The sequence below is a fragment of the Homarus americanus genome, unplaced genomic scaffold (assembly GCF_018991925.1).
Source record: "Homarus americanus isolate GMGI-L3 unplaced genomic scaffold, GMGI_Hamer_2.0 scaffold54302, whole genome shotgun sequence".
In the NCBI taxonomy this organism is placed as follows: Eukaryota; Metazoa; Arthropoda; class Malacostraca; order Decapoda; family Nephropidae; genus Homarus; species Homarus americanus.
The window spans coordinates 530507-543938 of NW_024751286.1; the positions used below are offsets into that span (position 1 = coordinate 530507).

Genomic DNA, 13432 nt, shown 5'->3' on the forward strand with positions numbered 1-13432 from the left:
ACAGCCAGACACCGTACCAAAGAGACGTGTGTGAGCATAGCTCCCAAGGCTGTATCTCTCTCTAATTTTATCAGCTAATTACAAGCTAATAGCTAATGCTCAGTAGTCTGTCAACAAACAATTCTGTAACTACCAGAGCATCCAATATAACTAGAAAATCACCACGTGTGTTTACATTAAACCAAGGAACCACAAATGAAGATAACCGAACCTGTGTACACTTGTGTATACTTACAAGCTAAGATAATTACAAGTGTAACCCAGGTGGGCTTGGACGACTCAACGACTCAAAACTACGACTGTATCAAAGGTGACACGCCGTGAGACCACCTGTTATCTCACCCAGCTTCATCAAAGGCACCAGCGACTACTCTACACTCATTCAGGCAAGTGTTAACAAGTGAGATCGTTTGATATCAAACCCCGGCCAGCAGTGTTCATGTTCATCATAAGTCCAGCAGTGTTCATGTTCATCATAAGTCCAGCAGTGTTCATGTTCATCATAAGTCCAGCAGTGTTCATGTTCATCATAAGTCCAGCAGTGTTCATGTACATCTTCGAATGTGTTGCAGTCGATTTGTATGTAATTTCTGTCATTGCGTGAGTAGCCACCTCTGGCAACTCACGGGTATATAAACCCATGCGAGGCCGGAGACAGCCACTTTACTTCATTATCATCATCATCATCAGACTGCCTCAGCAGCACTCTCTAACCCTCTCTCACCATGAACGGTTACGAGTTTGATAACGTGGCGCGGATACGTCCGGATACACCGACCTGCCCCAAGAAATTAAACTTCCTAGTTCTCAAGAAGTTCTTTGAAACTAATGAGATCGTGGGGGTCACCAAGGTGGAATGACTGAAGCTCCATGATGACATCAAGATCACCTTCGCCGAGAAGGGTATGCCCGTACAGCCCACGTGGACCAAGCAGAGCTGAGTGAGCTCCTCAAGGGGCAACTCCAAGTTGTGAAGAAGCTGTCCGACACCACTGCCCTCATCGGACACCATACAACCTTACCCAAGGAGGCTCAACTGGCGTGGGTAACTGTGCCAGTCAAGCCTTACTGCAGACCGAAACGCTGTTACAAATGCCAGCACTACGGACACACTGTCAACAAGTGTGAGGCGCAGGAGGACACCTGCTCCCTGTGCGGCAGCCCCGGACACCGCCACACCGTCTGCCCCAACACAGTAAAAAAATGCGCTGCCTGTGGCGGCCCACATTCCTCCGCCGATCGGACCTGCCCCAAATGGAAGGAGGAATGCAGGATAGCCAAGGCTCGACTCGACAAGAAACTGAGCTACAAAGAGGCCCTCCTTGCTGTACACTCCCAAGACAAGAAAAAACCAGTAGAAAAGAATAACCAAGAAAAGAAAACTCAAGAAAAGACACCCGCCACACAGAACCAAGAACACCACGAGGCCCGTGGAGCTGAAGCCCACGTGGTCAACCTCACCGTCTCCGACGGGGAAGCACTTCAATCTTGAAGATCTGAACGACCTTAAAGACCTAACAATTTAGTTACCAGATTTACCTTCTTCTCGCAATGGCCAGAGAGCTTCAGCTCATTGCCAACATACACACCTAGGTCCTTCTCACATTCAGTCTCATACAGTGCAGTTATTCGTCCCGTTGGGACATATGATACGCCTCCTTACCGTTGGCACGCCCCAGGTGCATCCTCTTACACTTCGTGACAATGAATCTCAGCAGCCATATATTCGACCATTCTTGGAGCTCACAGAGATCCTTCTGCAGCTCTTCACAGTCCGCTTGGTTCTTGATTTCCCAAAATAACTTGGCGTCATCCGCAAACATTTTCATGGAGGAGTGTACAACGTCAGGATTATTATTTATGAAGCAAACAAACAACAGCGGGCCCAATCCGCTTCCCTGTGGTACCCCGCTTGTAACGAGTACACATGATGATTTCGTGCAATTAATCACCACAAACTGCTTGCGGTCATGTAGAAAGTCTTCTATCCACACTTGGACATTTCCCCGAATCCCGTACCATCCCAGTTTAAATTTTAGCCTTTCATGGGGTACAATGTCAAAAGCCTTGGCAAAATCTAGGTATATATTGAGTTTATGGATCCTGGTTGAGTGTCGCTATGGCGGGTGAAGTCCCCAAAGTCATTACATTGGATCATATAAATGATTCCTCCCCCAGCGAACACGGGCAACGAGTTTTTCCGGAAACCTCCTTTACTTTCACTCAGACTGATGCAGTCGTGTGGTGAGCAGCAGGACGGGAGGTGATGCAGGGCTGATGTTCCTCACTTTTACCTTAGTGACTCGTGTATGAGTTTGTGTTTGTGGTTAGAGTTGTTCAGAATATGAAATAGTTTCCTTATTTCGTTGGGTTAAAAGAGAAAACAAATGTTAACATTTTCTTGGAAGCAAACACTGACATTTCGTATTAACATCTTGTGTGTGTGTGTGATACAGTGGTGCTCAGGTAACACGTCACCTGTAACCTGGAGTAGTGTCGCACCTCCTTCGAACTTTCAATTCAGATCCATCTACATATAGAGCCAAACACCTGTCTGGACCCTTCAGTTCAAGATCATTAGCCAAGATTCACCTGAAAGAGCACACAGGTGAGGGCACAAGTGTCATAGTACACATTATTTACTAACACTGTCTGAACCTTATGAGTGTCTAGACCAGTGTTTCAGCGACTGATACTTGAACAGTGATTAATAAATGAGGCTACAATAACCATATTTTTCGTGATTTACATGTTTTATGAGGTTATAGCTCTTATAAAGAATATGTTATCAGTGGAATTGAAACTTACATAATATAAACAATACCTTGTAATGATAGAGAAGTGGGAGAGACATTTGAGAGCTGGATTACTCTTGAAAATGTAAACAGCATGAAGTATAAACTGCTTCATTTCAAATACACGGCAGAGAAGGAATACAATACTGACAGCTAGAACATATTTATTTGCATAAAAAAGGTGAAATTACCTGACTGTCAACATCAGAGCGTAAGAAGCAGTTTGTGTCACAACCATGATATCGTTGTCACCAGTAAAGGAATTATTTTCCAGAATAACTCATAACCCAGGAGGTATACGCGTAACCTGATATATAATAAAATAAATACAGATGAAGACACATGAATTAAATCATTACTGGTTTCGCTATTTCTCTTGGACAAATCGAATGAGTTATGTGGCAGCGTCGGACACGTACACACACTGTGGACAAAATTTTAAGCATTTGTCGGTGGTTTTAAGAGAAACAAATATGAAGAAACAACAGAGGCGCTGAAAAAAATGGAGAACGTTAATATAATTATGACAAATATTACCCGGACTGCACCACAAACACTGAACATCACAGACAAATTTGGAACAAAAAATATTTAATACATCATACACAGGGAACATCAACTTGGATTACAATTAAAAACGAAAACATAGAAACTCGCCAGTCAATATACACCAAGAACATAGATGATGTCCTAAATATAGACACGGTAACGCGCATAACTCTCACCATTATGTCAAGGGTTCGAGCCTCGGCCCCGACACACGTGAGAAGGGTGTTATCCAGTGTGACCCTCACTACCAAAGACCACAGGCTTCCCGGTCCACGGTTTCCTCCTGTACTAACACTGGATAAACCGCCCAAACGGCTAGTAAGCTGATAAGTGGCGAATATGACACAAAAAAGAGGTTTTAAGGACACCAACGTGAAGACAACAAAAGGTGTGTGAGGTGGTGGCGGTAGGTGGGTGCAGGTTCCAGTGTAGTTTTTTTTTTTTTATTGGGCACCCCCCTACATCTTGTGTAAGGTGAAGCGTAGAAGCGTTACAGCGCCCAACAGGGAAGCATGCTAAGTTCATGCTTGCCTTTATGTCTCATGAGTTAAGGGCGTAGGAGCCTGAAGGGAAGCCTGAAGGGCCAATCCTTTTTGTCATCAAGTTATTGGAAGCTCCAACAACTTGTCCCTGAATACGAATTAGCAACTTTCGATTTACAACAGGTACCTACTTTACTGCTCGTTGAACAGGGACCAATTGGGACTAGGAAGTACGTCCAAACAACTTTTCCACCGGCCCGGGAATCGAACCAGTGACATCTCGCTTGCAAGGCAAGGGCGGTACCGCTTCTACCACCGGCGCCCCGTTCCAGTGTAGTGTGTGATGCAGCGTGACGCAAGGAGTCGGGCACTATATCAGTTGCAAGGGCCCATTACTAAAACCAAAATAAAAAACAAGACATGATTCAATAAATGACTGTGACAGGGCAAGTGTCCTGGGTTAAACCTTGGGTAGCGAGGAGCTTCACTTGGCACACGTCCACCACACACACGGCATTGCATGACAATGTTCGTCTAGCTTGTTAATAATACTATCTACCGATTGTCACCTCACCTCTGCTTTGATCAATAATCTCCTTTGATATAAATTATTTCCCCATTTAGGTTGCTGTATGGCCACGTCAATACAGTGATGGTGGGATGGTATCATGGAAGTAGGTCCTTGCCTCTCACCTTATCTTGCTCGGTTGTTTGCGTGCGTGCGTGTACAGCGATGTGTCCTGGGTGGGGCGCAACTTGAATTCTCCTGATCCATGATATCATCTTCCATTTCCTCTGTATTGTAAGTCCTTCCTTTATCTTACTGTACCTGTACTAAGAGTCATTAACGTGTTGTGGTGTACAGGTGTGTGGTGGTGGCGGTATGGTTCAGGACGGTGGACCGGGGATGGACAATCCAGCTTTCACTAGCCCAGAGGACGCCCACCATGGTAAGTGAGTCAAGCTGTGTTAAACTTTATATTATCAGCCTCTACTTGTCCCTTTACCTGTTTGTAGGTATGGGTAGTGAACAATACTCATTCTGTCCTGACTCTCAAACACATGAATCTTATCCAACATTGTTTTCAAGTTTCTCAAATTCCTCACACATACATACACACACCACCAAGCACTGGAAAGGTTTGGTAGCCAACTAATGCACCACCCTCGTCATCGCCACCTCCTGCCACCGGCAGCCCCCCACCCACCTCAGGCAGTCAGCCACTACAACAAAATTCAGCCCATAAGAGCCCTCACCGATAGATATAAGAATAGCACCATCCCATCTATTGTTAAATTAATAAACAACTCCTGATTTATGTACTGTACAGCCCTGTAAATGTATTCAATTCATATTATATCATTATATCTAAATCAAATGTAAGTCTGTATATTTTCAGCCACCGGTTGCAACTCTATTAATAAACCGTTTATTATTATTATTATTACTATTGTACTGTACATCCTTGACCACAGGAGGGTCAAAACCTGTTAGGCCCTTGATGGCCGAGTGGTCGTAGAGTGGTTCCTGAGCTTCTCTCCGAGAGCCCCGTTTGGGGAAACCTACTTCCTAGTGTATGTGACTGCTCACTTATAGACGTGAGCTAAGTGTGCCTATTGGGTAATGGATGAGGTTTGCTACCCTCTTTCCAGGTGGACCGGCATGATCACGGTTTTCCTGGGAAGACTCGACAGAGGGATGGGTGCTTGCTCCAACCCCCTTTCGTGTTCACAATCTCCTGGGAGGGAGGTGAACAGAAGGGACCGCAGGACGAATACACTTTTGAGGGTGCAGGTCCCTAGGCCAGAGCGAAAAAAGGAAAAATAGTAGTAGAAGGAAAAGAGCTCAAACCACGTCGGGAATATCGCGCTATAGCTGCTCTCCAGCTGGAGTGTGGGTCACTCACACCACCAGTGGGGAGGGCAAACTAATGCTCGATAAACGGAAAACGCTCGTGAGATGTTGTCGACGATGTCAGTGGCGGATGGTCCGGTCAGGAAAGTTGGCCAACAATGGCAGCAGGGGGAGGGCGGTCTTCACACCTCCGGGTCCGGCAGTCGAGTGTATCACAGAGCTTTTCACAGTCACGTGACTTTTTAGCAACTTTAACCCATATTTTTTTACACTTATTGACCTAATTTATTTTAAAATATAATTACCATAGTGAATTTTAGCGTTTTCTTTACCCATTAACCTGCCATCTTACGAAAAAATTCCGACCGTCAACTCGTCAACTGTTGACTCATACCCCCAACCCCTTTCCCTTCCATTCCTCCTTCCCAACTGGATGTCAACAAAATTCCGCCAAAAGTGACAATTTCGATTCGGAAAGAAGTGGAATCAGTGATGAACAGTGTTTAGATAGCCTGCCACAAGACAGTGGCAGGCGAGAGTCGGCCCCATGTCTGATATACACAGTATACAATAGTGGTTTTAATGGGGGGAGGAAGGGTGCAAATCGGGCAATTGCCCAGGGCTCCACTATTTTGGGGTCCCCAAAAGCATTAATGTCCATAATATGTGAAGACATTATTGATAAGAGATATACTGTAGATGTTTAAGAGTTTTATATTTTCTTTCAAATTCCATCTGTAAAGGTTAGTTTTAATTTTATTTCTGTTGTTCTTACTAAACATTTTGAAGTATTACTCGACACATTACAGTAATGCGTGAAATAATGGTTCATAATACCGTTTTTTTCGGGTGCATGTTATGAGTAACGTATCGTCTTATTCAGCCTGTGCTTACTGTGGTCTGGTGGTCACTTTTTACTTTTTTTACTTTTATCCTCTTCACCACTGATCGGCTCGTTAGCCGTTTGGGCGATCGGTCACGTCTCTGTTACACACTGTTGGCAAATACTGGGCATGCACCGACTCCTGAATGTACCTGAACCTGCTCCAGTGTTGGTCAAGTCTTGTCTTGAAAGAGCTCACACTCGGTGCCGTCACAACACTTTCTGGTAGATTGTTCCAAGAGTTTACAACTCTCACTCCGAAAAAGTTTGCCCTCACAGTTTTCTGGACTTACGGCTTCTTCAAGCTTGAGCTGTGACCCCTTGTGGGGCGAGCGTCCGCCAGCTCCAAGTAAGGACACTCGACTGAGTAGTGCCCCTTGAAATGTTTATACACCTCAATTAGGTCGCCCCTTACTCGTCTGTAGTATAAGCAAGGCAAGTTCAGGAGCTCCAATCTCTCAGGGTAGCTCAGGTGCCGAAGTGCCGTGACCTACCTCTGTCTACCTACAGCCACCAACAAGCAACACCTCCTCCTCTACTCCTGCTTGGCGGCTCCCGCTCCCGCCGGCGACCATGGCGACCCACAAGCTGGTCCTTCTCTGAGCACCCTCACCAACCAGCTCTCTCTACATCACGCTTGTAACCATGCTGCCTTCCCAGCACCAAGCTGCATTGTACATCCAATACAAAATGTATACAGAGAGCACATTGTGCGTTTCCTTTCTCCTCCCCATCCTGAGTGTGAACCAATATCTCATAACCCCACAGTATCAACTACCTTCTTTTCAGGAGATCGTTGGTAGGGAGAGACTCTGTTATACACTTCATAAATACACCGGAAGATTGGTGTATTAGTGAGTTTACAATAATAATTATACACATTGAATAAGTCATTTTATCGTGAATAATCTCTCAGGATACAATTGATCGATGATATTTTTCCTTCCAACAGAAACTCGGCAGAAGAGTGAAGAAAATGTTAGCAGCGGTTCTGTGGAGACCAGTCGTCGACAGCTCACGGAGGAGGAGAGGAAGGAAAAGTTCGCCATCATGAAGAACATCATCATTATCTCCGTGGCCTTCACCTTCCTCTTCACCAGCTACAACTCCATGTCTAACCTCCAGTCCTCCATCAACAAGTGAGTTGAGATAACTGTTTATTTTTCTTACTGGTAGAATCTGCAAATTTCTTCAAGGTTTTTAGATATGAGTACTTTCCCTATCATGTCCAGAATTAGGGCACCAGCTCTTTCTATAGAATAATTACTGTACCTGTACTCTATATAAGGCTGTACTTACAATCAAATTTATGAATTTACACCTGCTCCAAAAAGTATCTTTACGATTTTGTGTTAAACAATATGACACAACGGACGAAGGATATTTACAACCCTACCGAGGCAACAGGAGTCTTGGGTGTGAGGAGGGAAAGTGAGCAGTAACTCAATTGGGAAGATTACAATGCAGAATAACGTTTTTTACAATACCGACGGAGTTTCCTCACCTCAGTGTACAGTAATCGTCTAGCACTTAACAGATGAAAATACTAAAGTTAAAATAGGATGAGACGAGAATGAATACATGTTGTAAGTAAAGTGTTACTTGTAAAAGGCGGCATTTATGTGCAAATAGGTTGTGGATATGTATAAATTTATATCATGTAGAAGTAGAGAAGTTTGGTCTAACTCCTTGACTTCAAGTTGAATTTCCCCAGCTGAATAAAATCGTCTGGTGGCAGCCATAATAAATAGATAAAAAAACATCGTACTGAAGAGATTAATTAACAATCAAAACAACCAGGAAGTGGCACCACATATTTATTGTAATACAAACTTGATGTGAACAAAATTAGTTCAGCTGGCGACAGACCTGTATAGAATCAACAACCATATTGTTCAGTTGTGTCAAACAGTGAGTTTAAATAAGAAAAAAAATATATTATTATTATTATTATTGTAGTTATGAAATGTGCAATTTATGATGCAAACTGATATTACTATTGGTTAAGGGTGTTAAAAAATAGAGTTTCTCTGATGTTCACTGGTGTTTCCAGTTTACTTTAGCAGTGCAAACTGTGGTGTTCACTAAGCGGTTAGGAGGCGACACCCAGGTGGGAAGGACATGGTTAGGAAACATTTGGTTACTTCGTAAAACGTTTTGTGGCCGTCCTAGGAAACATCAATAACTCAATAAACTGGTCATTAAAGACGCCAGTAATGGTTTGATTAAGATAAGCCATACTGGATTAAGATGGCCATCTGCAATGGTGCAGCTTACACTCAGGCCTCAGGGAAAGAAAGGATTGGCAACTCTAAGTGGTAAACGCAGGAGTAGAGCCAGCTGTAGGACTTATATTCACTCGTATTCTTGGTCAGGCAAATATTTCAGTGAAACATCATGTCGTACAAAATTACCACTCATTAAGGGTATTCCTTCGTCAGTAAAAATAGGCTGTCACAATGTTGTCAGCAATGGCACAGGACTGGTATACACGTCCTCCTCGCCTCTTTATATTCCAGGGTAGACGGGACGGCCTCGCTGACTGCCCTATATGCAGCCTACATTTTGTCCTGCTGCTTCGTACCGTCGTGGCTGCTGGTGAGGCTGAAGGAGAAGTACACGATGGCGGCGTCTATGTTGTGTTACTCGGCTTACATCGCAGCTCAGTTTTACCCTGAGGCCTACACACTGGTGCCCACGGCTATCATCCTGGGTCTTGGGGCAGCCCCGCTCTGGTCCTCAAAATGTACTTATTTAACCAAGGTACAGAATATTGGGCCACACTAACTGTACCTTTATTATTGGTGAATCTTACTCAAGTTGTTGCTTTTTGATCTTAGAAGAAGACCATATATCTTCCCAGGATGATCACCGCTTATTGAGTATTTGTGATTCGCTTCCAAGATAACCTTCACCGTTTGAATATCAGCAGTTCGTTTCTTATGATAGCTTCTTCAATGTATATTAACAGTTCGACTTACAGGATAATCTGAAACCCTTGCGAATTAGTAGTTTACAGTAATTCTCAAAATAGCTTCCACCAACTGAGTATTAGTAGCTCACTCAGTATTAGGAATTAGCTTTATAGAATGACATCTTTTCTGTGTAAGAGTAATTAGTTTTCCATGATAGCTTTTGATATAAACAAACGTTGTTCTTGGGCAGGTTGGCGCCAGATACAGCGAACTGGCAGGTGATAGCAGGGACATCATCATCACAAAGTTCTTTGGCATCTTCTTCATGTTCTTCCAGTCGACGCAGGTGTGGGGCAACCTCATCGCTTCCCTTGGTAAATGTCCCCTTTAGAAGTATTTTTTTTAATACTTAAAACGGAACGTGAACTGTTGTTACACGTCATGACTAGTTACAGTATGTCACTTTATCTTTCTGTTACTAAGATCCTTCTCTCTTCTTTCCCAATCTTTCTTTGTTGTTTGATTTTTACTTTTCTTTCTCCATTTTCTCTATCTACCCTTTTTTTCTGTGTATCTCCCATATTCTATTTCTTGTTCTTTCTCTCATGTCTTCTCTTTATCATAATCTCTCCTACTCCCTTTATTAATCTTTCTCTTAATATTATTCCTTCGCATCAGCTCTCCCGATGTTGCCTCTTCTTCTCTCATCAACTCTACCAGTAGTCTCACACCTCCACCAGTGTTGTCAGTAGGTGTGAAGGATGTCAACAGGACACAGGAGGTGTCACTGGAGTCTTGCGGGTACAACTTCTGCATCTCTGGTTCTACTGACAACACCAGCAGCACCGACCCTGGCGAGAGGGAAGGTCCGCCTCTCTGGCAGATCTACACTATGGCCTCCATCTACCTCGCTTGTTCCCTCCTCTCCGGCGTCATCATTCTCGTGTTTTTGGATCCTCTCAGTAGGTAGGTGGTCCATTGACTCCTTGTTCCTATAATCCATTGTAAGTAATATTGCTCAGTTATCTTGGATGGCGGGCATCAGGTAGGGTCCAGGTATTCTTTCTTGAATTTCCATTCTGCCGAACCTCTGCCTAACAAAATTACTTTAAACCCCAGATCAGCACTGTGTGGGACTCTGCATCTCTGGGTTTTTTCTTGTTTCATATAAACCCAAGATTTGACAGTGATGCTTGTTTTAATGCACACAGGTTCCTTCCAGTTATAAATGGCCTAAAAGTTGTTATATCAGAACGGTCTAACAGTTGTTATATCAGAACAGAATATATCCCCAGAAATATCTCAGCTCTTGTAGCCTGTAGTAAGACTGAATCAAGAGCCAGCTTGCTCCATCCGTGCCGTTGCATATTACTTAGCCTGGCATTTGTGTTGTGGTTGGCAAATGAATAGTCACACCAGAGACAAAGCAACAATAATAGTAGCAAATGTGTCGATCATTACATAATGACACTAAAGAAACTTCTATCATGTGGTTGTGCCTTCAGGTTTAAGAACACTGAAGATGGTGGCAGCAGTGGGAAGAGCAGCCTCCAGCTGCTGGTGGCCACCTTCAACCACCTGCGTCACCCGTACCAGCTGCTCATCGTCCCCATCACCATCTGGTCTGGTCTTGAGCAAGGCTTCCTAACCGCTGACTATACTGCTGTGAGCATCCAATAATAATAATAATAACAATAATAATAATAATAATAATATTATTATTATTATTATTGTTATTATTATTATTATTATTATTAATTAACGGTTTACTAAAAGAACATGACAGCCAAAGGGCTGAAAAAACAGTTGCATAATTGGAGAATGGGTCACTTGATTGGCAAATAATATACAGGTAACATAAGTGATAGAAATACGATATATAATAACAAAGTGGGGAGGTTATACTACAGGGCATTTCAACATAGTAAGAGTGGCTGAGAGTGAACACACTGGTTAACTACTAGTTGTTCATAATGTTTACAATGGTTGGGACTGAGTTGTTCTTAAAACAATCAATAGTGCTCCTTTGGGCTGGATGCGGTTATAGTGCCGCACTCCACACCATGACGTTTGGAGGAGCTCCACACAAGATGTCAATACATTTGAGTTAGCCAGACTGCACACCAAGGCAGACAAGCACCAGTACCGGAAAGACGCTGTTTCCATCCCTCCAGCACTAGATGTAGCCCCCCACACGTGTTACATCTGTGGACAGCCCTGTCAGTCCTGAATCAGCCTCTCGATTCACTTAAGAGCTCATCAACGAAGGTGACATCTTTAATAACTCATAACTTGATCATCGTCATATTCGATTCCTGGTGACAGCAAAGTAGTAGCAGTAGTAGTAGTCTTTACACTAAGGAAGAGACAGGAAGAAAACTGAACTCGTTAGTGGTGATGAGAGTATCTTGATATAGCCGTGCTCTGGAGAAAAAAAACTAATGCTAGCAATGTTTTTTCCAGGCTTACGTCTCGTGCGGTTTAGGCCTGCACATGGTGGGGTACATTCTCGTATTCTACGGTTTGTGTGATGCCTTGTGTTCCATTGGGCTCAGCAGGCTGGTGAAGTTAGTGGGGCGTGTGCCTGTGTTTACCCTGGCTTTCCTCATCAACCTGGCGCTCATCATCGTTCTCATTTATTGGCTGCCACACCCGGACGACTTGCTGTGGTTCTTTATCATCGCCGGCCTCTGGGGGTCGGCTGACGCCGTCTGGCAGACGCAGATTAACTGTAAGATTCTGGCAATACGGTTTTCAATGTCCCCCACATTTTTCTTTACCCATGCTGAGGATATGATTGAAATAAAGGGATTGCAAGATATTGAGCTGCAGTGAAAAACATAACAATGATGATTTTTATACCGGTATTTCACTCTATATCTTTCACCGGCGATATATTTCTAATATGCTAAGGTTAACATCCCTCAACAGCACTGTACGGTGTGATCTTCCCCGGAGAGTCTGAAGCAGCGTTCAGCAACTACCGTCTATGGGAGTCGCTCGGGTTCTTAATCGCCTACGCCTGCAGCACCGTCTTCTGTATCGAAGCCAAGATCAACATCCTCATCATCTCCCTCCTTGTGGGCATCGTCGGTTACTACGTCGTTGAGGCCCTGGAGAAGATGGGAGGCCTGAAGAAGGACAAGGAAGGCAACGTTATGACGCTTGATCGACTCTTTGTTAGATCTTGACTCTCCCTGTGATGCTTGAGTGTGGTAGTGAGCGTATGTTTTGTCTAGCTATTTTTTCGGGGATTAGCCCACCCGGGCACAGGTTACTGACCCACATCTGGGCCTGGGGACGAAAATGTAATACTAATAATATTAATAATAATACTACTACTAATAATAATTCATAGTAAATAAAATTTATAATAAATAATACAAATTTAAAATAAAATTATTGAATAATAATGATAATAATAATAACAACACTGTAATTATAATAATAATGATAATAATAATAATAATAATAATAATAATAATAATAATAATAATAATAAAGAAATACAAAAATGAAAAAAAGATCAAGAGCGAGAAACAATATGTGAATGCTGTGTTAACAATAGTAAGAGAAACAATTGAGACCCTGCAATTGTGTGTAAATGAGGCAGAAAGTCAGATCAGCAACTTGGGACTTGGTCACATTTTTTGTGGTGCCATATAGCAGCAGGGTCTACCCTTAGACAACACATTATGCTTCCAATATCTTCCCAGGCAGTAGTACCCCCCTGTTTGGTAGCTGCCTACTACCTACAACATGCAATACTGTCTTGTTCACACGAGCTAGAGTGTATTGTGCCTTGTTCATCCTGCATACTGTTTTAATGCTTTGATGATCATGAAAGGTATACTGTGCCTTGTTAGAACATAAGAACATAAGAAAATAAGGAGTCTACAATAGGCCGGTTGGCCTGTGCATGGCAGCTCCTGTCGAGAGTTACTACCACTCTC

At 43.3% G+C, this 13432-nt stretch overlaps 1 protein-coding gene across 2 annotated transcripts; it reads left to right on the forward strand.

The window, feature by feature from the left end:
- The first annotated feature begins 2219 nt into the window (after nt 1-2219).
- LOC121854576 (UNC93-like protein) lies at nt 2220-12796 on the forward strand. 2 transcript variants are annotated; one of them, XM_042349258.1, is made up of 9 exons: nt 2220-2608; nt 4692-4776; nt 7517-7703; nt 9084-9327; nt 9730-9853; nt 10220-10445; nt 10985-11144; nt 11943-12210; nt 12411-12796. In XM_042349258.1, exons 2-9 carry the CDS (start codon nt 4710-4712, stop codon nt 12668-12670), a joined length of 1536 nt encoding a protein of 511 aa, XP_042205192.1. In that variant the 5' UTR covers nt 2220-2608; nt 4692-4709; the 3' UTR covers nt 12671-12796. The 2 variants fall into 2 exon arrangements, with proteins under 2 accessions (XP_042205192.1, XP_042205191.1); XM_042349257.1 differs by having other exon boundaries at nt 2234-2307.
- The last annotated feature ends 636 nt before the right edge of the window (nt 12797-13432 follow it).

Excerpts from the sequence above, each read along its gene's own strand:
- LOC121854576 (XM_042349257.1), top strand. The coding sequence starts at position 2,278 with ATGTTCCTCACTTTTACCTTAGTGACTCGT. Across the intron at positions 7,704-9,083 it reads CTCCAGTCCTCCATCAACAA|GGTAGACGGGACGGCCTCGC; the intron begins GTGAGTTGAGAT and ends TTTATATTCCAG. Across the intron at positions 12,211-12,410 it reads CTGGCAGACGCAGATTAACT|CACTGTACGGTGTGATCTTC; the intron begins GTAAGATTCTGG and ends ATCCCTCAACAG.